Genomic DNA, 24,866 nt, shown 5'->3' on the forward strand with positions numbered 1-24,866 from the left:
TGGACACTATGGTCAGCAGCTCATAACAACAGCAGGGGCTGTCTTCTTGTTCTTTTTCACATTAGCCTGTAGCTTACACCTAACACATCAGCTAGGTGAAAGCGAAACCACTGCTGCCGTGCTTGCTGTCATCATTGCTACTTCTGCTTTGTCTGCCTGCTGAATTCTAGTGTTGGCTGTAACATACCTATCTAGTCTCCTCTGTCCCTGGGCAGTGGGCTGCACTGCTGGGCATTCCCGATACTATACTCATACACCGATGTTGCGTGGTGCTGCCTGGGGAGGGGGTACTTCATTCCCTATACTGTAGTCATACACCGGTGCTGCCTGGGGGGGGGGGGGGGGGTACTTCATTCCCGATACTGTACTCATACACCGATGTTGCCTGGGGGGAGGGAGGGGGTACTTCATTCCCTATACTGTACTCATACACCGGTGCTGCCTTGGGGGGGGGGGGGGGGTACTTCATTGACGGTTTTCTCGTGCACTGCTCTGTCACGTGTGTGTACAGTTGTGGACAGGAAGCAGACGGCGAGTTGAGTCCACGCCACACACGTGTGCGAGACGTCTCACTCGCACGAGGACCAAGGGTCTAGGTGTGCGTGCTGTAGGACATGCTGAGTGCTAGGAAGTGTACACACTTCGAAGTAAATCTAACGTTTCTGACCAGTGAAGTTTCTTTGTTGAATTTCATTGTGGCCGCAATGCCCAACATCGGTATGCATGGTATGTGCTATGTGGCTCATGCACCTGTAACGCATACTCTTGTTAGCTTGCCATGACAATGACGTCATCCTGTCATCGGGACAGCTTAGCACACTCAGCAGTCACAGCACTGCATGGGGGGGGGGGGGGGAGAGAGAGAGAGAGAGAAGGGGGTTATAACAACTACTGGACCAGACGCGTAGCCATACACTCATGTCTCCCCTGTCCGGGCCAGAGGTCTGGCGTATGACGTCGCTGTTTCCACAAAATAGGCCAAGGAGTACATGAAGTACAATTTCCACCTCGCCCATAGAGTGTTGTAGACCGGGGTGTCCGTATCTGCAAAGTCTGGACAAGAGAGATACGAGAGTGTACGTGTACTTCTAAAGGACCAGCAGTGGGAACTGCAGTGCATGCTGTTCAATGAAATCCGATCGGGCGAGTCAAGTTTGCGCCCTGCCCAGCTCACAGCCCACAGTTCATAGAACGATGAAGAAGAATACGTCGGGATTACAAGTTGTGCATTGCACTGGTGGAAAATATTGGGAAAGCCAAACCTAAAGCTTCTACTAGTGCTAAATTTATCACTACCCTAACTAATGCTGCTGTGGGGTCAAGTCCAGCGAAATAAAAACTCAACTCTTCGTAAATATATCTAATTTGTATCATGAAATAACCTAGAATCTAGATGTCTGGAGATAGAGTCACAAGTAAAAGAATAAAATATTAATAATAATAATAATTATTATTATATGGACCTAGCATGATATCCTGTGGTATGGTTACATTTGTCTTTCTGCTTAGAATAATGTTTTTTTAAGTGTACGCGTATGTTGGTTTCAAGAGATCTGGCAAATATGGGGCTGCATTTCTATAATTATATTCAATGTTATAAAGTTCACCTGGGGAGTTCTACACGAGCTGCTGTCTCTAGTAACATTGGCGCTGCATAGCCAGCAGCGCCTGCACTCACATCGGACCTGTGCACTGCTAGCCGAAAGGTGCGTGCATGCACGGACCCGCTTACATTAGGATGAGGGTGATGGAGCTGAATATGCCGGCCACCTTGACAGGAAGCTGTGGAGTGCTCTCACTCCAAGGCTTCAGAAGTAGTGGCCAGAGGCACAATTCAACTTGGCTCCTGCGACGTGTGCTTGTGTTCCGGAGTGCGAGCTCGGCATCAGAAAAGCCGGAGTGTGCGGTGCTTAGCTGGAGGACTGGCTCAGTGGTTTCATTAGAAGGTAAGTCTCTCCTCTCTCTCTCTCTCTCTCTCTCTCTCTCTCTCTCTCTCTCTCTCTCTCTCTCTCTCTCTCTCTCTCTCTCTCTCTCTCTCTCTCTCACACACACACACACACACACACACACACACACACACACACACACACACACACACACACAAGCTTTCTGGTCTCAAGACGAGTAGAACGAACGGTTGACAACACCGGGAGTAATTGTTAAGTGCCAGTGCGATGTAATGAGAAGTCGCCACCCGGCTCCAGGTCATCGTGTGTGCCTTGTAGAATACTGTAGATGCCACGGGCATCGGTGCTGCTCCGCTTTACTGCCGACCTGCAGGAAACCGAGGCAAGTACAAACACCGAGAATGTGTGGCTGCATGACGCCGCAGGTCTGGGGAGAAGCGCCCGCGACGTGTGAAACACAAAGGCATACATGTGTGTGACACCACACACATGCACACGCACACATGCACACACACATGCACACGCACACATGCACACGCACACACACACACACACACATGCACACGCACACACGCACACGCACACACACATACACACACACACACACACACACACACACACACACACTCATACTCCTGCCCATCGCTGAAGCGATGATAGCGAACAAGCTATGTTAGACATAGCAACTTGTGCTGGGACTACACCATTCAACAGCTTGCAAGGCTGATGAATTGACCGCCGCTCGTGTTAGCCTGATCTACACCACGCGGCTGGTTGAAGTGGCTTTTTCTGGCCAATGAAATCCCCCCCCCCCCCACCCCCCACCCCCCCCACACACACACACACCCACACACAAACACCCACACACGTACACACTATATTGTTCTTCGCTAACTCCTTACCCGCTGTGCAAGGACATGAAGGTGGCCGTGCTCACGCCTTGTACACGTCTTCTGTCACGCCACCAGCGAACCAGTGGCGGTACGCAGATCGTTAAAAGAATGAACTTGACGGAGGCCAACAGCACAATGATGAATACCAGAAAGACAATCTGTAGGTGCACAGGACAACACCAGTTTCTTCAATATTCGGAGGCTTGGACAGCAGGGCCAAGACAAGAATACGGCCGACTCCTGATATAACGAACACCATTGTGCAGGGGAGAATTACAGTTGTGGCAAGTGAAATCCGACACTTGCCATAGGGGACAGCGCCTCAAATGGATATCAATGATGTAATGCACTGCACCTAATTTGTACTACAGGTAGACTCCCTTTAATTCGAACCTCAAATTGCCAGGCCCTAACTTCGAATTATCCGGAACTTCTAATTATCCAAATGCAGCCCCATGCAGTGATATGTATGTCAAAATGCTTGAAATCGCATGCTGAATATTTTTTGCACTTTTTTATTTGCATCAACGAAACATAGGTGGTTGTATACGCGTACCGGTCATGTACAACGGATCATCAAAACACTGGGTCGACACAAAATCTGATTTGACATTATCTTCATCTTCTAGTGAAGAAGTTGTCAGTCACTGCAGCTTTCCTGAAACAATTTCAACGGAAAAGAACTGCGCTGCCTAATCCGCGTCATGAAAGGCCGTCGGACAGCAGCACGTCGTTTTGAAGAACGGAAGTGGAGCATAAGCATAGACAATATTTACAACAATAGTGTTGTTGTGCGCCAACATCTCCGCGCACCAGCTGGCGCGGCAAGAAAGGCCATCGAGATCCGCGAAGAGAGTCGTCCACCTGGAAGAAGTCGTCTTCAATCAAACCTTTGCAATTTGCCTCGCACGGGCTTGAATCAAATTTCGAGAGAAGGTGGGTTTCTTGAACGCTATTAGTCGATCCTGCAGCGGATCATCGATCGATTTTTGAGCTACTCTTGGCTAGAGAAGGAGAAAAGAATGAACTTCGAATTACAAGGATAGCAACTCAATCTCACTTCGAAATAAGCGTTCAAATGACATAGCGAATGTACTGTAAACAGCTCTTCTGTACGAAGACTGGGTTCGAATTATCCACCGGCGCACTTTTCGTACTTCGAATTATGCATTCGATTTTGACTTGAAGTGACTTGCAGAAGATCGGTACGACGAAAAAGTTCGAATTACACGGAATGTTCGAATTATACCGTATTCGAATTAGAGGGAGTCTACCTGTATAGAGCCGTATGCATCCCCAAACAGGTCGAAAGGTCACAGCTTAGATACACACAGTTCACAAACATGGTACACATAAGGAGTATTGGTATCCAATTCCCATTCATTTTTGCCAGCACCTTTTGAACCTTGACTGTGATGAGTACGAATTCTGTCATCAGACAGATAAAGTTGCATGCAGCACATGTACTGTACGTATGCAGGGCTGCAGAGGCTGCAGGATGCACGGTGCAGTCCCTTATGCCAAGTGTCGGATTTCACTTGCCACAACTGTAGTTCTTTATAACAGAAAATGTGTGTGCGTGTGTGTGTCTGCGTGCATGTGTGTGTGTGTGTGTGTGCGTGTGTGTGCGTGTGTGCGTGCATGTGTGTGTATGTGTGTGTGTGTGTGTGTGTGTGTGTGTGTGTGTGTGTGTGTGTGTGTGTGTGTGTGTGTGTGTGTGTGTGTGTGTGTGTGTGTGTGTAGGTATGTATGTGCGTGCGTGTGTGTGTGTGTATTGGAGATACTAGTACAAGACCGTATTGGAGATACTCAGCGTGACTTACAGCGTAGACCCTTGCAGGGTTGTCGTCTGAGTTGTCAAGCTCCACCTTGGGAACTGTGTAGTTGCCTAGCAGCAGTGGACATTCCAACGCGTCATTGCTATCCGGTCCGTCACCACCACACGAAGTTTCAATCAGCCTGCAGTCGGTAACAGGCACATGTACACACGCGTACACACACGTACACACACACACACACAAGCGGCATGTCAGTATGTTGTTGCATACACACTTTCATAGTACAGAGCATACCTGCAAATGATCATAATTTGAAGTAGTCGCCTCTGGAAATAATGACCCTCGATCTGGCATGAGAAGAGTGTTGTGATTCGCAAGGTTGAAAGTATGTAGTCAACTGGCTCAAGACAGTGATGTCATTGGTCGAGAGGTCGACTGTACATAAGAAGTAACAGCAGGGCATTGCTAACGCTGGGAAAAGATCGCCGCCAGAAGTTGGGGAAACTCTGAAAGAACCAGCTCACCGCTTCCTGCTCTCGACGTCCTCAGTAGTCTCCGGAGTGCCGTACAACGTGAGACGCCAGTTGTGTAGAAGACCGTGACGATTCACATCATCTGCATACACACGTTCACACCACACACACACACACACACACGCGCACACACACACACCCACACGCGTTCACACCCACACGCACACACACACACACGTTCACACACACGCACACACGCACACCCACACACACACCCACACACCCACACACCCACAAATTCACACATCATACGGAAATTAACTCCAGCCATGCGCTTGCATGCTTGCTGCACAACATGACACAAGATTTCAAGATACGGTGTGATGCAGGCACTGACGTGTTTAGCTTTGGATTTGTGCGTGTGTGTAAGGTATACCAGGAGTAGTAAAATATCGACTATTTTACTACTCCCTGGTGTGTGCATGTACGAGGTGATTCGCAATTTTTGGACATGTCGCAATTTTTGGACAAATCAGTTAAATATGGAAGTAGAGTCCCCCTGAGTCGTTGTCCTTTCCTTGGTGGACAAATCTTTGACAAGAGTGTCTTCGTGTGGTCCTCAAGTTTCTTCGTGCCAATTTTTAGCGGTGAAGGCCGTTTCTTTCTGGGTGTTTTCTTTATTATTCTTAGGTAATGTAATGAGTAATTTTGAAAATTTCGATTAAATAATAAATGATTGAGGATTCCGTTGACTCTACGTCGCATAACGGAGAGAATGTCGACATGGGGGATGTTGTATCCCTTCCATCAACTCCAGGGACTACGTATTCCAGCTCGAATCCGCCTGGAAGAGTCTCCTCGCCTTCTCAACCGGTGCGTTTGTGGAGGGGTTCTGGTCAGGAGAAATCTCTTTTAGCAGTGCGAGCGTTCCACTCACCTGGCACCAGTGAACACTTCCTAACCAAGAAGGACGCAGCGGCTAGTTACGGCGCTAGCCCTCCACTCTTTGCGAAATATGAGAAGTAGATGGGACACACTGGAGTGCTCTCCTCTGTTCTTGAATATGACGTCCATGAAAACCCTTGAGTGACCCTTTAAATTGTGTGTCACATTGAAAAGCCTTGAAACGCTTGCTATGAACGGCCTGTCATTAGAATTCATATCAGCCGGTCTCATAGGCATAGCCTTACCCCATTTTCATGTCCTGTGCAAGTTTTACTTGTTCACACCATTGCAGACTGCTGCTAGATGCTATTTAATTTAGTTGTCCAATAATTGCTCGCATTGAAAAAGCAGTAGAAAAAGACACCTTCAATCAGGTCAAGTTGTGGCCGCATGCTTCAACTCTATGCCTTCAGGTGTGTGTGGTGGTGGTAAAGCATAAGTGTGCCAGTAGAAAGGCAAGAAAGAAATTTAATTTATCTTACAAACCAACATAATGGGGTGCTATTTAATTTGAGGGTCCAAAAATAGCAAATGACCTCGTACCACATTACGGAGGATTAGCAAGACGAAATTCGCGTTCGCTCTCCAAGGAAAGTCGAACTCAGTGACGGAATTCGTGTTATGAGAAGGATTAGCAAACAGAATTCGCACATGCATGATGTTGACACGACGTACATTGTGTACAGACAGTACAGCGTGGTAAATTTATGACTGCCCTGACACGAATCCGCGATTCGTGTTCAGACTACTTTTCCGAACGAAAAATGCGAAAGTTCGCGAACTGAAAAATGTTTGCGAACGCGAACTTGAATTTCGTCTTGCTAATCCTCCTTGTTGTCGGTGGATTGGTCTGCTGCCAAGGTGACTCATTAATTTTAAAATTTTAAATTAATGGCATGACAGTAGTCCTGCTTTAATATGCAGGACTACTGTCATGCCAAACGCTTGCGAGCAAGTCGCGTACGTACCCGTGTCTTGCACCGTCAGCGTCCAGTTGCCTTGCGGGTCCTCGCCCCAGCAGCGCACCGTGGAGAAGTTCCAGTTGTGCAGGCCGTGCGTCTTGCTGCACACACAAACAACAGTTACAGGAAGTTACACGTTGGTGCAGGCAACGCAGGCTTTTTCCACTCAACTATTCCAACAACATTCCCGATAACCATGTCACCAGTTAGGGATCTCAGCGCGTGCAGTGCGCAGGGTGTTTGCGCATACATTGCGTCATCGAGTTTTGAGTGCAGCTCGCGGGCACAGCAGAAAAATGGCGACGGTCGATTTTCGACACTAGCCGACGCGGTGGACACTAGCGGAATCGTCATCTTCATCGTCGTTCGAACATACTTTGTAATTCCCGCGAAGGACAGCGTGGCCAAGGCGATATTGCCCCCGTCGATTTTCCTATAATTTGCCATGCGGCAAGAACCCACTTCAGAGAGGATTCAGTCAAAAATTCAGACGTTTTCTCCGGTTAGATTGTCCTAACTTCGATTTTCAGTGCATCAGCCATCCCGAACATCGCCGCCATTATCACTCGGAGAGAAGACATCGCGCTCAGTAGAAGAGGTGTTCACGCTGCGTCCAAGAGTGAAAGATTGTGCTCTTTGACCCTCCATAGTTCCTCTGAGAGAGTGTCTGGGAGATAGGTAGCTTGGAGATGGCCGTAGAACGTGCTTTCCTGGACGCAATATTCAGCCATTTCTACAGTCTTCTTCAACTTGATTTATTTCGAAAAAATGTTCTTTTCCACGATTTCTGCACTGGACGCGTTTGGGATCGAAAATCTCACCTGCGCAGACTGGCTGCGCAGTTCACGCGCTGAGATCCCTACACCAGTGCCACAGAAGCGGAAAGGTGGTCCTCGGCCCGACCTGTACACGAACCCGTAATTTTCATATTTTCATTAATATTCGTATAGCAAGGGTGCAGAGCTCCCAAGAGCCTGCACCTCCAGTGATGGCTTTATGTCACGACTTGTGTTCAGAATTACATCATCTTTGTGATGTCATCAGCTCATGCGTGCATACGAGCTGTGAGGTCGACCGCACGCAATGCAGTATTATTGTGTGCAGTCAAACGGATTGCGTCATGGAAATGACGTAATTCTGAAATTAGATGTGACAAAAGTGTACACCACACCACGGATCACGGCAAACGCTAAAATATGTGTATGTCAAATTGTCAATACCCCACCACCACCAAAAAACCCATGAGTGCACACACGCACCATCACCATCACACACACACACACACACACACACACACACACACACACACACACACACACACACACACACACACACAATATTACGTACTGGTCATGGATGCGTGGTGTTGCAAGGACAGAGGCAGTGCCGCGGGGCGACGTCAAGATAACCTGCAGAGCTCCACGGCGACGGATGGACACATGGATCTGATGAATAGCAGTGAATAGAAATGGAGGGGGGAGGGAAGAGAGAGAGAGAGAGAGAGAGAGAGAGAGAGAGAGTTAGTGAGTTACCGCATGTTGACAATCATGTGATGCGTGGTACATGTATTCCGTAACAACAATATAGCCGTGCCTGCACAATGAAATACATGGTCAATGTTGTGCAACGGTGATCAATGCAAGACAGCACTGATGACAGCCAAACTCACAAAATGCATACAATGTAGTTACCGAAGTAGTAACTTAGTACACTAGCATACAGACATGGAGAGTCTTCACAATGTACTTGAAAGAGCATGCTTTGATCATGCTGTTCTGTAATCACTCACCTGGACCACCACATGCTCCAAAGTGGAGATGAAATCCAGTTCCGGAACTGTATGACAGTACACAACAGCACAGATAGTGTCATCTTTGTGGCCGACAAGCTCCTACAGCGCGGCACTGTCCAAGAACAATTTCTGTGTGTGTGTGTGCATGTGTGTGTGTGTGTGCATGTGTGTGTGTGTGTGCATGTGTGTGCATGTGTGTGTGTGTGTGTGTGTGTGTGTGTGTGTGTGTGTGTGTGTGTGTGTGTGTGTGTGTGTGTGTGTGTGTGTGTGTGTGTGTGTGTGTGTCCCATATGGTGCAGTGGTATGTGCAGTCGATTTCCAATCGAGAGGTTGCGGGTTCAATTCCCGACGATTATGGTCGCACACGTCTTTCTTCTCTTTCTCGGTCTCTTCCTGACTTTTCTTTCATTCTCCTGGGTGGTTACCAACAGCCAGTGTATGCCGGAGTATGTGGTGTGGTGTGTGTGTGTAGAAAAAAAAAATGGAAAAATGAAAAATAGGGATTCACTGGCCAGAAAAAGTCACTTCAATCAGCTGTGTGGTGGATACCAGGCTAAAAATAGTGGCGGTCAATTCATCAGCCTTGCAAGCTGTTGAATGGTGTAATCCCAGCACAAGTTGCTATGTCTAACATAGCTGTTCGCTATCATCGCTTCCGCGATGGGCAGGTCTGAGGTCTGAGGTGTGTGTGTGTGTGTGTGTGTGTGTGTGTGTATTGCTTGCTTCCTGGCATCAGGTAAGGTCTCACCGTCATGATCTGGTAACGGGATCCTAATATGCATACCGCATGTCAGAGCTGGATTGCAAACCCTGCTGTATCCATTTTCTTTACGTATTTTTTTCATGATGCAGAGCTCACGGACTTGTCAGTTTGAGCACTCCGGCAAGGTACGTTCGGGCCTGGTTTAAATCTGGCTTTGGAAAATTTATTTTTCATTGCTATCAGGTTTGGCCTCATTTTCTCTGTGCTGCGCTGATGAGTCCACAAAGGACGAAACAGTTCTGTCCGCAGATTGAGTACATTTCCTTTATAAATGTTCAGTCGACCCCAAACCTGAATCAGCTTACCGAGCGCCTTCAGCTCGCACCCGTATTTCGATTATTTGGCACCTAGCGAGTTTTGCATTGCAGCTCTGCACTTGGTGTTTGCTTGTTGCCAGAAATGAAGCTGAGACCCTACAGTAGGGATGTCAGCGAACGCACTGCGCAGGCCTCTGCGCATGCATTGCGTCATCGATTTTTCGAACGTGATCGCGGCCGACAGAGAAAACATGGCCGCGGTCTGTTTGCACCGCTGGGAGTCGTAAAATTACTGTTCTTCTGTTCCCGCGACCATTCAAATCATACACGATACGGAGGACCCACGTACTCACCACGGTCTCCCCGGTCGATTTCTCTGAAAGTTTGCACATCGTGAAACACCAGTATGAGAGGTGTTCAGGCCAATTTTCAAGGGATTTCCCTGGTTGGATCGTTCCAAAATCGGACTTGCATTTCTCGCTCGCGACCATTTCTTGCGCGATGGAAGCGCCCTGCCCTGGTGAGTAACCAGCGTCACGCTTGGTAGAGAGTTGCTTCAATCAGCTCCCTGATGTCTTCGCTGCCATTGTCAGAAGCGATGGACCATGAATTTGTTTGAGAGTCTCTGGATGCTACTTTTCCTCAGCCTAGTTTTCAGCCATTCCGTGCATCTTCTTCGCACGATTTATTTTGCAAAAAAATGAAAGCGTTCATGAGTTTTCTTGTCGGCCGCGCGTAGATGGGCCAGGATGACCTGCGCAGATGGACTGCGCAGTGCGTTCGCTGATATCCCTACCTACAGTCGGCAAAGCTGCCCCTGCCTCTCCCACACTCCTGTCATTCTATATGTCTCATCGCTGCCTTGCTGCTTTGTGCCGTCAGATGGCGTTCTTTTTTTGGCAAAAAAAGGAAAAAGGAAATAAACGGCGACCAGAAAACACGAAGAGTGGTTACAACGCAGCAGCACCTCACCTGCAAATACACTTCGAACCTTCTTGCCACGGGCCGGGCGAAAGCGACCGCCGAACGGTAGCAGGATGCGTGGTGAGACCCAGGACTCCATTGGCGGCACTAGACGCCAGGTCTGGGGAGGAGATGACAGCACAACGGCAACAGACCAGCCAGGGACTGTCAGTACAGTGTCAATATATTCAACAGCTGCATCTAGCTGCTGCTGCTGCCACGTGGTATCGGATAGTATAGGCTTTGTATGGTGACTCAAATGACTTCCCTAAGTCAGTCTCAACCGTGAACACATATAACTACGTCAAAGTAGCCTTTAGTACACGAGTTCACAGCGGTGGGAAACCTTGTGTCTATTGTTAATCTGAGTTTAGTGGCAATAGGGTTAGTTATAGTGTGTTAGTAGTGCACCCTTCATTTCACATTCATTTGTCATTGGCAGTCGGTTGACGAGCCAGGAAATGTTTAAAACAAATACAAGTACAAATAGTAGGTGTACGCGCACCAGCAGCATGTGTCCTACTGCTCACCTTGGCACTCTGTACCATTCTCCATGCGGTCAGCAGGCCAAAGCCATGCTCATAGCTATGGTGGAGACCGGCGCCGTTCTTGGTCCACCCCACCGTCGAGTCGATCTGAGCGGAGAAAAGACGCACGTGCGCACGGCGACGGCAGTATTCACATCACGTATGCATAGTGAATGGTGCATACCAGTAACTCTACCAAGAGTAGATAACCCCCGAGAGTGTGCAAGTGCTTTGGCTGGACCACTTTTTTTTTTAACACAATGCCAAAAGTGCCCAGAATGCAGGATGTTGCACCCTAATTTCAAAATCTTCTCCAGGGGGAGAACCGGGCCCCGGACCCCCTACAGCCAGACCACCTCCAACGGCGGTGCCACGCGCCTGAAGTGCCTGTCCTATCTATATCCAGTGCTGCGACGGCGGCAGAGTTTCATATCACATGACATGGTTCAACAGTTTACGCTGACAAACAGTGCAACGTGACCACCAAAGAGTTGTACATATACTCAGTGCAGGATTGTGACAACCCTGTAGCTACCATGCACAGCGTGCAGAAAGAGTGTACAGATTACGATGTCACTGTGGAGTTCTGCCGCCACAGACCCCATAGACTGCTTTGCAACTCCGCAATCGGCGCGTACGATGACGTCATCTGCCTAGCCTGAATGAACCTCTTTAGCAGTCAAGCATAGTTTCAGACTGCGGGTAGAGATAGAGAGATACACAGAGAGAAAGTGATCTTCTGACTTCAATGCAATGGCAAAACTCACCTTGGTGGCCGTGAGCATGAGCAAATATTGCACATCGCGCCAAGTTAGGCAAGGTCTGGAGACGCCGGCAGAAGATAGCACAGACATACACATGCACACACACACACATGCACGCACACACATGTGTCATGACCCGAATTCGACTCGTCGTGAAAGCGACCACGCATTGAGATTCAGCAGCCAATGCTGGGCTCCGAAATATTCTAGAGTTCTGTAAGAACCATGATTAGTCCTGCGAAGGATGTGGCACTTTCGTTAGTTGAGCAATCATGGCTTACAACTCGTGGCCTAGAGTCGCAAGTGTTGTCGTACGTCGGCAACACCTTCAGTACAAGTCGTCAGCATTGTACTCACTACACTGTTGAGCTTGAGGGGACCATGCTTAGTCCTGCAAGGGAGCTGATACCTTTGTTAGTCGAGCAAGAATGGCACCTCTTCTCGTGTCGTACGACGTAAAGAGTCCTGCAAGTGCTTCGCGCACTGCGGACTCCGTTATCCCTTTTGGGAGAGGTCACGGCTTGACCGTGAGGCACCCTACGGGGCGATGAGAGGGAGGGGCCTACGGGCATGAGATGAAGGGTGACCATCGATGCAGCGTACGAAGGCGGCGTACTCCAGCGAAGGCAATTCCCGAGTACACAGGCAGCGTACTCCAGGCCACCCGTCGCACGAAGAGCCTCGGAGTCCAATTAGCAATACTTTCATGTAATGTGGGTGAGCGAGCTCCCCGGAATACGCTACTAAATATTTACTACTACTTTATTATAATAGTATAATTTGTGATATTATCACAAATTATACTATTCCAAATCACATAAAAGCCGCCTTCCCCAATGAAATAAACGCTCCCTTCAACCTTCGACTACCTTGTGTGAGCCGAAAAACAGGTGAGCTACTTATCTGCTTGAGTCGACTGTATTGGTTGACTACCTGGTGCCACTAGATGGATCACCGGCCGTGACAATTGGTGCTGTGACCAGGATCAAGCGATAATGCTAAAACATTGTTATGTGTGTCCTTTTCTTGAACAGAATCGAGAATGGCCGACAACCAGCACAAGCGTGGCCCGCCCGCGGCGCGACAACTTCCACGACATGCAGGTCATCAGCAAGACTTGATCGTGGCCCTACAGGCGGGTGCCGCAGCGCTCGAAGCCTTGCATAGGCATGCCCACGCCCAGAAGCTCCGGGCTCTGGCCGGCGGGCTAACGTCAGTATTGACGGCGTTGAAGAAGTTTGCTTCAGCTGTCGAAGAGGGGCCTCCCCCGAAGAGGCCAAGACCCGCAACGCCGGCAACACCTCGTGCAAACGCCGTTGCTGCAGCCCGAGACGCCGCCAAGGCCGAACGGGAGCGCCTGACGGCAGCCACCGACAACTTCCACGACATGCAGGTCATCAGCAAGACTTGATCGTGGCCCTACAGGCGGGTGCCGCAGCGCTCGAAGCCTTGCATAGGCATGCCCATGCCCAGAAGCTCCGGGCTCTGGCCGGCGGGCTAACGAAGAGGCCAAGACCCGCAACGCCGGCAACACCTCGTGCAAACGCCGTTGCTGCAGCCCGAGACGCCGCCAAGGCCGAACGAGAGCGCCTGACGGCAGCCACCGACAACTTCCACGACATGCAGGTCATCAGCAAGACTTGATCGTGGCCCTACAGGCGGGTGCCGCAGCGCTCGAAGCCTTGCATAGGCATGCCCATGCCCAGAAGCTCCGGGCTCTGGCCGGCGGGCTAACGTCAGTATTGACGACGTTGAAGAAGTTTGCTTCAGCTATCGAAGAGGGGCCTCCCCCGAAGAGGCCAAGACCCGCAATGCCGGCAACGCCTCGCGCAAACGCCGTTGCTGCAGCCCGAGACGCCGCCAAGGCCGAACGGGAGCGCCTAACGGCAGCCACCGACGCGGCAGCCGCCGCCAGCTTGGCCTCGGCCGAAGCCGAAATGTTAACTTAATTAACTTGAAAGATGGCCCTAGAGGCGAACTTGAACAAACTTGTGTTTTGTGTGTCAAAGCATGAGGGTTGATATTGGACTAGTGGTATAAACTAGCTCCAAGGACTGCATGTACAAGGTAGTCAAACGAGGACGCACACCAGCATGCTGCGTACAACCCTGCACTCTTGAGTCAGGAACGGGAGAAGTCAGACTAGAAGCTGTACTCATAGTCACACTAAAACAGCGTAGCCTGGCCAGATGGGGTCGGCAGGAACGTTTCAGGCTAAGCTTCTACGGGAAGTGAATAAGGGGTGACTCGTCACACCTGAGCGGTACTCAGGAGGACCAGTACGGTCACTTTGGGAGCGCAACATTGCACAGAGTGCTACTGACCCAGTGACTGGCGACAGTCCGTATTTAGATTGTGTGCGCAGGCCGTGCCGCGGTACCGAATGCGAACTGGCGCTGACACGTCAGCAGCCCAGGGATAAAAGAGACCGATGTGGGGCTAGGAAATCATTCCACCTTCGGGTCTGCCTAAGAAGCTTCACAGCCTCTCCTTCAAGCTTTGCTTGCCTCTCGTGCTTATTAGCATCCACAACTTGCAATAAATTGCAAACTAACATGGCTCAAAACCGGCCCGCGGCTGGTGCCAATGTCGCTGCTGCAGCTAACGCTGCTGGGGGAGCACCGAATGCTCCAAATGCAAGGCCTTCCATCATGCCGGAGGCTTATACAGGCCAAGGTGATTGGTTGGAGTACCTTGAGTATTTCAACCTTTGTGCCGCGGTCAACCAATGGAACGATGCACAGCGCGCACAATTTTTGGCAGTCCGCCTTCGCGACGGGGCACAACAATTTCTGGGCTCTGTCCCAGCTGCAAGGAGAGCCCGTTTGGGCCGAGGTAAGATTTCGACACAATGAAGTTAGAAAAACTTCATTCTGAAAAAAATATCGGTATTTACTCGGGCAGGTGATCGACACAGATGGCGTCCATGCCGCAGCTTACCAAATTTCAAAGCTTACCTAACTTCAAGGATCAATGCCAACAGTCCGGCTGCAAGCGGTGCGGCTGCTGATGTTCCCGTGTGGCCCGTGGTACAAGAGTGGTGCAAGTCTGTGGTGGCCTAAATAAAAAAAAGTCACGGTAGAGAACGTCTTGCACGACAATACGCATACACACACGTTCTATAGAGGTTATGCAAATGACTTCAGGGGGTGAGTCAGTGGAACGGCTCCTGGCCGCTATGCATACAGTGTGAGTCACTAGTACGAGTGCAGCGCTGTGCCGAGACTTCTTCGCCAAAGCATCTTGGATGGTGATGCAATCGCATAGCCTCCATAGACCAACACAAGAACCTGGAGCATGCAGTGCGCAGGTACAGTAGAGTTTATCCTAACCAGTGTATGGGGAACTGAAGCATACCTGCCGGCGTCTCGGCACCGTTCCTAACCCGGAAATACATCAACGCAGCCTCTCCGGTTAACAGAGCCCCTACATTTACATGTACATCTACTGCACGGCACACAACAGATCCGAAAAGGCCGTGTGAAATAGTGGTAACGTGCGATGTGATTGCAACTGCATATGCGCGGACACCTATCGATGGCACACATCACAGTCAATACAACTACAGCGTAACATGGTGATATCACCAGACCCCAAAGAACACATAGTGAGCATGACAGATGCATGTACGCAGCACGGCGCGCCTCTAAACTTGAACATTCAATGTAGGTGGATAGTGCTGCCCGCCTCGGTCACGTACAATTGCCCGCATTCCGGTCTTGTGCCCATCACTGCTGTACGCCACGGCCATTGTTGCTGCACAGAGCTCATTGTAGGCTGGGTCCTCATTGTCCTCACCGACTCCACCTGCGCAGCACAGCAGTGCAGCAAATTAATGGGAGAAAGCGACGTCAAACGAAATGGCTCTGGAGACGGGAATGCTGTTTTAAACTATATGCAGCTTCAACGCTTCATCAACTATTTAGGACCAAAGTAATGTACTCACACTGTGCAGACCTGTATGTGCATTAGTACACTCACATGCACCTACACCTACACACACACACACACACACACACGCACACACAAAACTCACCGATGGTGATCGTATAGATGGAGTTTGCGTAACCGTCAAAGTTACAGTTGTCGTGGTGTCTGCCACCGTTGCCCGACGCCACTACAAACAGACTACCCAGTCCGTACCGGCCATTATCGATTCCATGCTTCAATGCTCTCTGCACGATCAGCAGAAGAGCAACAGCAACCAGTGGTAAGTGCATCAACCCAATTGGGCTTGCAGTACAATGTCTGTATGCGTGCACGAGTACAGAGCATGATGCAGGCAAGTTACGCAATGAAGGCATGCATCACACTGTGCACTGACCCATAACCATGATAATCACAGTTGCATGCTCTACGTTATGGACTCCTCGTTCCGAATGCGCATGTGTGAGGCAAATTAACGTGGGAAGCAATGCATATTGCCACTGTGGCTTCACATGCTGAAACAGGAGAGAGAAAAAAAAGAAGAGATAGATAGAGAGAGAGGGAGAGAGAGAGAGAGAGAGAGAGAGAGAGAGAGAGAGAGAGAGAGAGAGAGAGAGAGAGAGAGAGAGAGAGAGAGAGAGAGAGAGAGAGAGAGAGAACCCTACCTTCGCTAAAGGCCGAGGTCCATCCACAGTCTTGCCATCATCATCAGGTCCCCAACTGGAAAAAGAGACAAGAGTATCGTATTGAACAGATGATTAGTACGTACTGACATGTACTGATAGCTCACCGCGGTCAAAATACTAGATACTAAATATTAGGCAGTCAGAGCAGTGACCGAAATAGCACCTGAGAGAGCGAGAATGGTGCCAACTACATAGGGGAATCATCGATGCAGATCATAAAATGAAACAGCAGTGGGGACGATGGTACTACAATGCAACAAATCTCACTCCGCTGTGCTGGAGGCAGTGTGAATTGCCAAGCTGAAACCTGAGTGGTGTGTGCAGAAGAAGTATGTGCAAGAGTTGTCACTGTTATGACATTGTAGTACCGTAGTCCCCAGTGCTGTTTCAGTTGATGCTCCGTAGTGATGATTCCCAGATGTAGTTGGCGCCACTCACACTCTCTTAGGTGTCATTTCGGTCACTGCTCTGACCGCCTAAAAGCTTGATAAGAGGACTTAGTTGCTGCTGTAGTGGATGCGATGTCTTTGGTGCGTTTGTAGAACCACTACAGCTGCAACTCTAAATATCACTGTCCAGTGTATTAGTGGACTTCCTCCCCACTGAACTGACAGGCGCACGGATAGGGGCAGTACGCACTCGAGTGTGCTCACCTGCAGCTATAGATATGGTTGATGTGCGGCTGAAAGCCGAACGCTGCGGCCTCCATGCTGTCGCTCACATCGCCGTCAAGGATGCGTATGGCTGTGTGAGAGAGAAGACAATGGCACACCAACGTACATGTACAATTATACCTCGCTGGTCCGGGCCTGGGCACTGCCCATAACTTTGAAATATCCGTAACTCCGAATCACATAAATTTTGACGGGGAATTAGGTTATGGCATATGGCGTCACGATTCCCACAAAAGCGACAAAAAGTGACAAAAGAGTAGTAATATTTCCACTGAAACTCGCCCAAAGTGTGCCTGGTATACCAAAGTGCCCGTAACTTTGGTGGCCGGATAACCGAGGTATGAGTGTATAGGCATCAGAGCGTACAACGGAAATTTCAAGAAGACGGTATTCTATTGGAGGTGATATGACTACAGTCAGACCTCGCCTAACTGCACGCACTGGTTTTCCACAACATATCCGAATAGGCGAGGGAACCGATAACCCAAACACACATACACTGTACTTTATATGCATGCAGCACATCACATGGTGTGAGTTCGTGTGTATATTATGCGTGCGCACACACACACACACACACACACACACACACGCGCGCGCGTGCGTGCGCGCACACTGTAAAACAAGCGAGGACACTAATGAGTGCATACCGTAAAGTACCGTTGATCTGGCGCCTCTCGAATTCCCCCCCCCCCCCCAATTTCTCCCTCTCTAATCCAATCAGTGTGTACGTCAAAGTACGGTGTTGAACCGACGCATGGGCAGGGTGTCGTACAACTCCCTTTTTTGTAAGACTCCCTGCTTCTGGCTTCTGCATATCTGTGTGAACACTGTACACCATGGCGCACGCTGCAGTACGCCACGCGGAAACTGGATACAACAAAGCTATTTTGTAGTTTGTACACATTCAAACGGTCCGTACACAAAACCATACAACGGTATGCACATCGCAAGGACCGGTTACGGTGCATGCTGGAAATCAGCTACTCGTACGGGCGCTTTTCTTCGAGATGGCGGGGTGAGGACAGGGAGGAGAGAGGGGATAGGGAGATCAACGGTACTCTGTATGTGTACTGGTGTACAGAGGAGGTGAAGAGGCCGTTCAGTATTATGCAATTTAGTAATTCCACCCATATATGGAGGATAATTCAAAAGAGGAGTCATCCATATTTGGCAGGATTTGGGTGTTACAGAAGCTAGGATAGTTCAAATCCAAATATGGATGAGCTGTGCACTGTCTCGCGACCCTGGCCATGACGTTCACTTGAAGGTGACCGGAACTAGGGATGTCAGCGAACGCACTGCGCAGGCCTCTGCGCATGCATTGCGTCATCGATTTTTTGAACGTGATCGCGGCCGACAGAGAAAACATGGCCGCGGTCTGTTTGCACCGCTGGGAGTCGTAAAATTACTGTTCTTCTGTCCCCGCGACCATTCAAATCATACGCGATACTCGAGGACCCACGAACTCACCACGTTCTCCCCGGTCGATTTCTCTGAAAGTTTGCACATCGTGAAACACCAGTATGAGAGGTGTTCAGGCCAATTTTCAAGGAATTTCCCTGGTTGGATCGTTCCAAAATCGGACTTCCATTTCTCGCTCGCGGCCATTTCTTGCGCGATGGAAGCGCCCTGCCCTGGTGAGTAACCAGCATCGCGCTTGGTAGAGAGTTGCTGCAATCAGCTCCCTGATGTCTTCGCTGCCATTGTCAGAAGCGATGGACCATGAATTTGTTTGAGAGTCTCTGGATGCTACTATTCCTCAGCCTAGTTTTCAGCCATTCCGTGCATCTTCTTCGCACGATTTATTTTGCAAAAAAATGAAAGTGTTCATGAGTTTTCTTGTCGGCCGCGCGTAGATGGGCCAGGCTGACCTGCGCAGATGGGCTGCGCAGTGCGTTCGCTGATATCCCTACCGGAACGTGAAGATGCATGACAAGAACATGGTTACGGGTCGGGCTTCAACCAGGTACAGTACATGGCATGCTAAGGTCGCTGTGTGTAGCATGGCACGGCACGGCGGGATCCGGAGGGATTGGTCAAGCCATGGCTGGACCAACTGTTTGGCCATCAATGCATGCTTTACTGTTTACAGTTGCAAAGGTCATGTGCATCCAGCACATCATATACACAGCATGAAAGACAACGGTGTGGCCGGACCAATCAGAAACGGCTTCTGCCGGCACTGCATGATTGACATGATGGGTATTGTATTTCATGCACCAGTCGTTATCTGGGATAGGCCCGTGATTGAGATCATACTGGATAGGTCAAATCCATCACGACGCATCATCGTGTTAGTTAAGTTATCAGCCACTGGCCTACCCCCTCCCCCCAACCATTACACACACACACGCACGAACACACGCACACACATGCACACACAAACACACACACACACACATGCACACACACATACACACACACGCACACACACATACACATACGTACCGGACACCTGTGCTCCGTACGCAATGCCAATTCCGCACACCGAGTTGTTGGGCTGGCCAACGATTTCTCCAGCGCACCTGCGTGCAGAGATGAAAGAAGAGTTTAAGGCACGCTGTTAGAACCCTGCTTTGACACACACGTTCATGAACCGAGTACATGTATTGTCGAGTCAATGCACTCTACAGGATAGAAACACAGGACCTGGAATTCGTCTTGTCCAGTCGAAAACAATGCCTGCCAATGCCCGCATTGTGTATGTATGAACACCATACTTAGCGGCATGGACCCGTACCTCGTTCCATGGTGGTTCGTATCCTTCCGATCATAACGAGGACTGGGGTCGTTGTCATTGGCATTCAAGTCGGTGCTGCCCATGGGGTTCTGTCGAGCACCAGACAAACAGAATACACAGAGAGCTCAAGCGGTCAACAAAAAATGAGCGCTCTGCGCGCTTGCTGCTGCAAGTACGTACTCTGCAAGCACACTCAGCGAGTGCATACAAATACATGTACACGTGCACGGCATGCTGTCCCCAGTACATGCCTGTAGTACCTGCTAGCAACGCGGAGCAATTCACCAAACTACATCATGGACTAGCGGCGCAGTCATTGTCAAAAGCCAATCCAAAAAAAGTGTGCTAGGACGTGCAGCCCTGGCCCGTCAACATCTCAGTGAGTTGGTACTAGTACAGCGAAACCTGTCTAAAAGACGACCGCTCATGGGACCTTCAAAACGTGGTCTCTGTTACCTGGTGGTCTCCGTATCCAGGGTCATTTGACTAGAAATAGCATCCCTCGGTGCTGGTTTCAGTGGTCTTCTAGGACAGGTGGTCGCCTTATCCGAGTGGTCGCCTTGACAGGTTTTACTGCACATGCTAACAGGGCTGGCGTACCATTGGTACGGCGCTACATGCTCTCTTGTCCAGCGAGGACTACTACTGTAGAGGCAGAAAATGTCATCGGTCAATAATTTCGTCCACCTCCAAAGAAAAGGAGTTCGTCCGGTTGAAAATTTCGTCCATAGATCATAAGAGTGTATAGAAACGCTGGACAAATCGATATTCGTCCTACATTTAATTAAGTCCAAAAGCTCCTTGGACGAAAAAGACGAAATTAAATTCCAGACGAATATTTCTGCTTGTACAGTATGCTAGCTGTACTAGTATAAAGCTGCCAGCGGGATGTGTAGCTGAAACAACCGGATATGATGCAGAGTAGAGCTATTGACATGCATCCTCCCATGATACTTAAGATGGGCACGGGAAAATGACCGGCACTGTAGCCAAACTGGAGGGGGGGGGGGGGCGCGGGGCACAAGACTTACGTAACTGCTCGCCAAGTCCGGGTGATCCATCTCTAAGCCTGCAGTGATCACCCGCAGTGCGCACGCACGCACACGCACGCACACGCACACACACACACACACACACACACAGCAGTATGGAGTGAACATCATCATGCAACACGGGCGGAAAGTAAAGGATCTTGAATTCTTGATCCTAACTCTGCTGTGCGTGTCGAAGAAGTACTAGTAAGTTAAGCTGCTGAACAAACACTCACCATCGTCGACAATGGAGACGTTAAGCTGCTCAACAAACACTCACCATCGTCGACAATGGAGACCACCACACCAGCGCCGGTGATGTTCTGTTCCCACACTCCGGTGACGTTGTGGTCGTAAGCAGGCCGGTCTGTATTCACCTGCTCAGGCAGCCAATACACACACGCACATGTGAACACACACACACACATACACACACACACATGCACGCGCGCACACATGCACGTGCGCACACACACACACAAACACGCACACATGCACATGCACGCGCACACACACACACACACAGTCGGCCTTGGAGGAATGGCACTTGGCCAGATGCGAGAAAATACAACCCAAGGTTAATTGCCGCCGCATATCAACTGACTATGATGGTGGAATTGCATAACCTCTATACTCGGGACCACTATGCATGAAGGCGGCTGGAATCCACCATGTGGACACAGTGCGTAGACCTAGCTTGACACTTGCTGGTAATCACTACGACAGCACGATCCCACCATGCAGCTTGCACACTAGCTGTACACGATTGCCAATGAAAAAACACACGCACAATGCTGTGTCCATGTACCTCGTCACGACCTCTACGCCGTCTGACACTCCACATACACGAATTCTGGCTGTGCGACAAGCAGTGTGTTAGCACGCAGCTAGCAGGAGTCTTATGTGAGAGACGGCAAGGGCTGATTTGTTGGCGACGAAGATGAGAGCGGTTACCATGGTCACTGGCTACTACGGTTGAGGCACCATACCTAGACTCATTTGTGGCTGGACACAACTCTCCGACTCATCCCACAAACACGCATTTGGTGTGGCGCTGTGCGTGCACCGCCTGTATGCGCATGCCTTACAATCTCCTCCTCGCACAATTCGGAAAGCACTTGTTGGGTTGCGCCGCTCCGGGTCTGAATGTACTCGTATACCCGACCTGATGTAATAGGTTCTTACTGATAGCTTGAACCGTCACCATACATGCATGGCCAAGGCATCAGGCTAGGTAAGCCATGTACAGAATTTCGTGAATTTACAGCCGGCGCATGCTGAATTGCCATGGATGTAAACCACAGCGCCCTTAACCGGTAAGCCAAAACAAAGCACTGCGGACTATGACCAAAAATCGCGAAGCCCTACACGTACAAGTGAGCCGTTTCTCTAACCCCACGGGGCTATGTCCTGAGCGGCCTGCTGATGAACTGATAGATTGCTGCCACTGACTCTGTGGGGAGAATGCAGAATTGCATGACAGCCATGCACCAGTTCTCCCTCATTCAGTGTGGACTACAACAGCACTGTCTGTCAGCAGTGATTGAAGTAAACTGTGACACAAGTAAACTGGGACAGACTGCAGCATGCAGTGCAACTGTACAACCATGACAACTGCAGGGTTGGACTTGTCGCAGGCATCCAGACCATACTCCTACCTGCAAAAAGTGCAAGTGCCCAAGATAGCATTATTAATTAATCATGCATGACCACTAAGAAGAGTTTCATTCCAAGAGCCCCTGGCCCTGACTGGCCTGAGCCTGACACAGCACAGGTGGATTCACTATGTGCACAGAGTCGTACTGACAATCAACACTAGACTGCAACCAAGAGTCCCAGGGCTTCAAACTCATTTCCTTTCCAGCTGGGCTGGCCTTGATCATGCGTGACCACGGTGACACGCGCTAAGCTGTCGCAGACCTGGACCAGGCGCTATGCTGCTTTGCTACTTCAACAAGTACTTGTACATGTGATGTGCAACAAGTAAGGAAATAATTCGCTGTCACGCCTTTGCACCACAAACTGCCAGGAGTATGGGATACGTCCATCAGATCAGCGGAACCCGTCACGCCAACGTCTCTACTATTTTGACTAACTCCTAGCTAACTACTTCGTGAATCGTCTCAGAAAAATTCAAGGTCCGGATCCGAGCAATGACTATGATTGTCATGTGTTGTGCACACTTGCGCCTAAGGAAAAATTTAAAAAATACAGATCAACATCACGCTGCACGAACTGCATGTAGCCAGTTACATACATGGACAGTCATGCAGCTTACCAAGTACCACTGCTCCGGGAAGAGTGGATCATTGAAGCCTCGCTTGATCCTGACCAGAGGTCGTTGCTCGGAGTGCCACACGACATCTTTGTGGGCACGCAGCGCAGGATGCGCCGTCGATGACGTTTCCTCCTTTTCGTGAGCAGCTGGTGGCGCAGCAGAGTCATATCTACGCTTCCTTGCCATCGCCGACACGTCCTTGCCGCCGTTTCCCTGCTCATCATGATCAGAAAACACATAGGTGTCGTGGAGCGCTCCAACACTGCCGTGAAAGAGGAAACCCAAGTCACGGGCCACGTCCTGGGCCACCACCTCGGCACTTCTCTCGCCATCATCCTCACGGACCTGCGCGGCCCATTTCGCAGCGAACGCTGTGTTGTCCGCCGTCGCCACCAGCACCACAGTCAAAACGAGCAACGCGAATCTGGAATGGGCTCGCTGTCCATCAGGAGACATGGCATTTGGTGGAAGTGGCTAGCTCGGCGGGACGAGCTGCGGCACTGGAAGTGAGGAGAGGAAACCAGCCAGGATCCATCAACAAACTCACACTCGTGCTCGCTTTGTGGCCACAAGCAGCAGCACGCGAATGTATACTACTCTCGGTAATGCTAGTAATGGTTGCACTGTCAACAGGACTGGTGCAGATCTTGCACCCGACAGTGTAGTAAATCCCTGTCCTCGCTCATTGAACAGGACTAGTTCAGTAGTTGTACGACGGAATTGTAGCAGAATTATCCAAAGCCTGGCCTGGCTAGCTAGCTAGCTGGCGCGGCTCAGTTGCGTTCGCGTAGCGATGTTGTACAATAGTCAATACAGTATGTACATGCGAGCACGAAGTAGCAGGCGCACAACGACAGGAAGAACTAGTAGTTGTAGGTACTACAATGACTATGTACAAACAGTACGCGGTAGGTACATGTGTATAGGTGGGGAGTGCACGCTCGTATACGGTATATTGCTACGCACGGATGTCAGCTAATAAACTGAGCACGGTCATGCAACGGCTACAGTTCACAACAGACCTACTTTGTTGGCGGTCGCGATGTCCCGACGCCTGGCCACATAGGCGAATCGCACTTCACAAAGGTCTTCACTCAACCGGGGCGATCGCGCCGTCCATGCCGGGTCGAGCACCTCAGAGGCTCAGTTCCGCTTCTGATATGAACCTTCGCTATTCTCGCTGCTCGTAGTCTATCTACTGCTTCGACACTAATAAACTGCCCTTTCAAGCTCCATGCACACGTCGGATCAGTCAAACAATCTCCACAGCTATCACCAGAAATTGGCTTATCTTCTCTCTGCCGTTTGTCTACATTGGCTATTCGAGCCAGCACTCTACCCTGGGCCTACGTGCCCGCAGAGAGCAGCACCGATATGCTTTTCGAACCTGGACCCGACTGACTAAAGAATCAGAGACACTTCGAACTACTGAACACACGTAAGAATGTTGACTGGAGAATTCCCAACCTGAGACGTGATGTACCCTGTACCATCTGCATCACT

The 24,866-nt window shown here is 50.0% G+C and overlaps 1 protein-coding gene across 2 annotated transcripts; it reads right to left on the reverse strand.

Annotated features, from left to right (window-relative positions):
• Nucleotides 1–1,189: 1,189 nt before the first annotated feature.
• On the reverse strand, nucleotides 1,190–24,626 carry LOC135817874 (proprotein convertase subtilisin/kexin type 7-like). Of its 2 annotated transcripts, XM_065331158.1 has the most exons (21): nucleotides 24,390–24,626; nucleotides 23,364–23,863; nucleotides 21,366–21,462; nucleotides 21,086–21,123; nucleotides 20,055–20,143; nucleotides 19,763–19,839; nucleotides 17,291–17,381; nucleotides 16,617–16,671; nucleotides 16,061–16,199; nucleotides 15,725–15,831; nucleotides 14,982–15,082; nucleotides 12,028–12,082; nucleotides 11,264–11,368; nucleotides 10,743–10,854; nucleotides 8,748–8,794; nucleotides 8,306–8,403; nucleotides 6,965–7,059; nucleotides 5,103–5,193; nucleotides 4,624–4,759; nucleotides 2,810–2,958; nucleotides 1,190–2,274 (listed from the first exon to the last, which is right to left on the reverse strand). In XM_065331158.1, exons 2-21 carry the CDS (start codon nucleotides 23,817–23,819, stop codon nucleotides 2,160–2,162), a joined length of 2,253 nt encoding a protein of 750 aa, XP_065187230.1. In that variant the 5' UTR covers nucleotides 23,820–23,863; nucleotides 24,390–24,626; the 3' UTR covers nucleotides 1,190–2,159. The 2 variants fall into 2 exon arrangements, with proteins under 2 accessions (XP_065187230.1, XP_065187229.1); XM_065331157.1 differs by lacking the exon at nucleotides 24,390–24,626 and having other exon boundaries at nucleotides 23,364–24,264.
• Nucleotides 24,627–24,866: the final 240 nt, after the last annotated feature.

This window comes from Sycon ciliatum, chromosome 5, assembly GCF_964019385.1.
Source record: "Sycon ciliatum chromosome 5, ocSycCili1.1, whole genome shotgun sequence".
NCBI classification, from domain to species: Eukaryota; Metazoa; Porifera; class Calcarea; order Leucosolenida; family Sycettidae; genus Sycon; species Sycon ciliatum.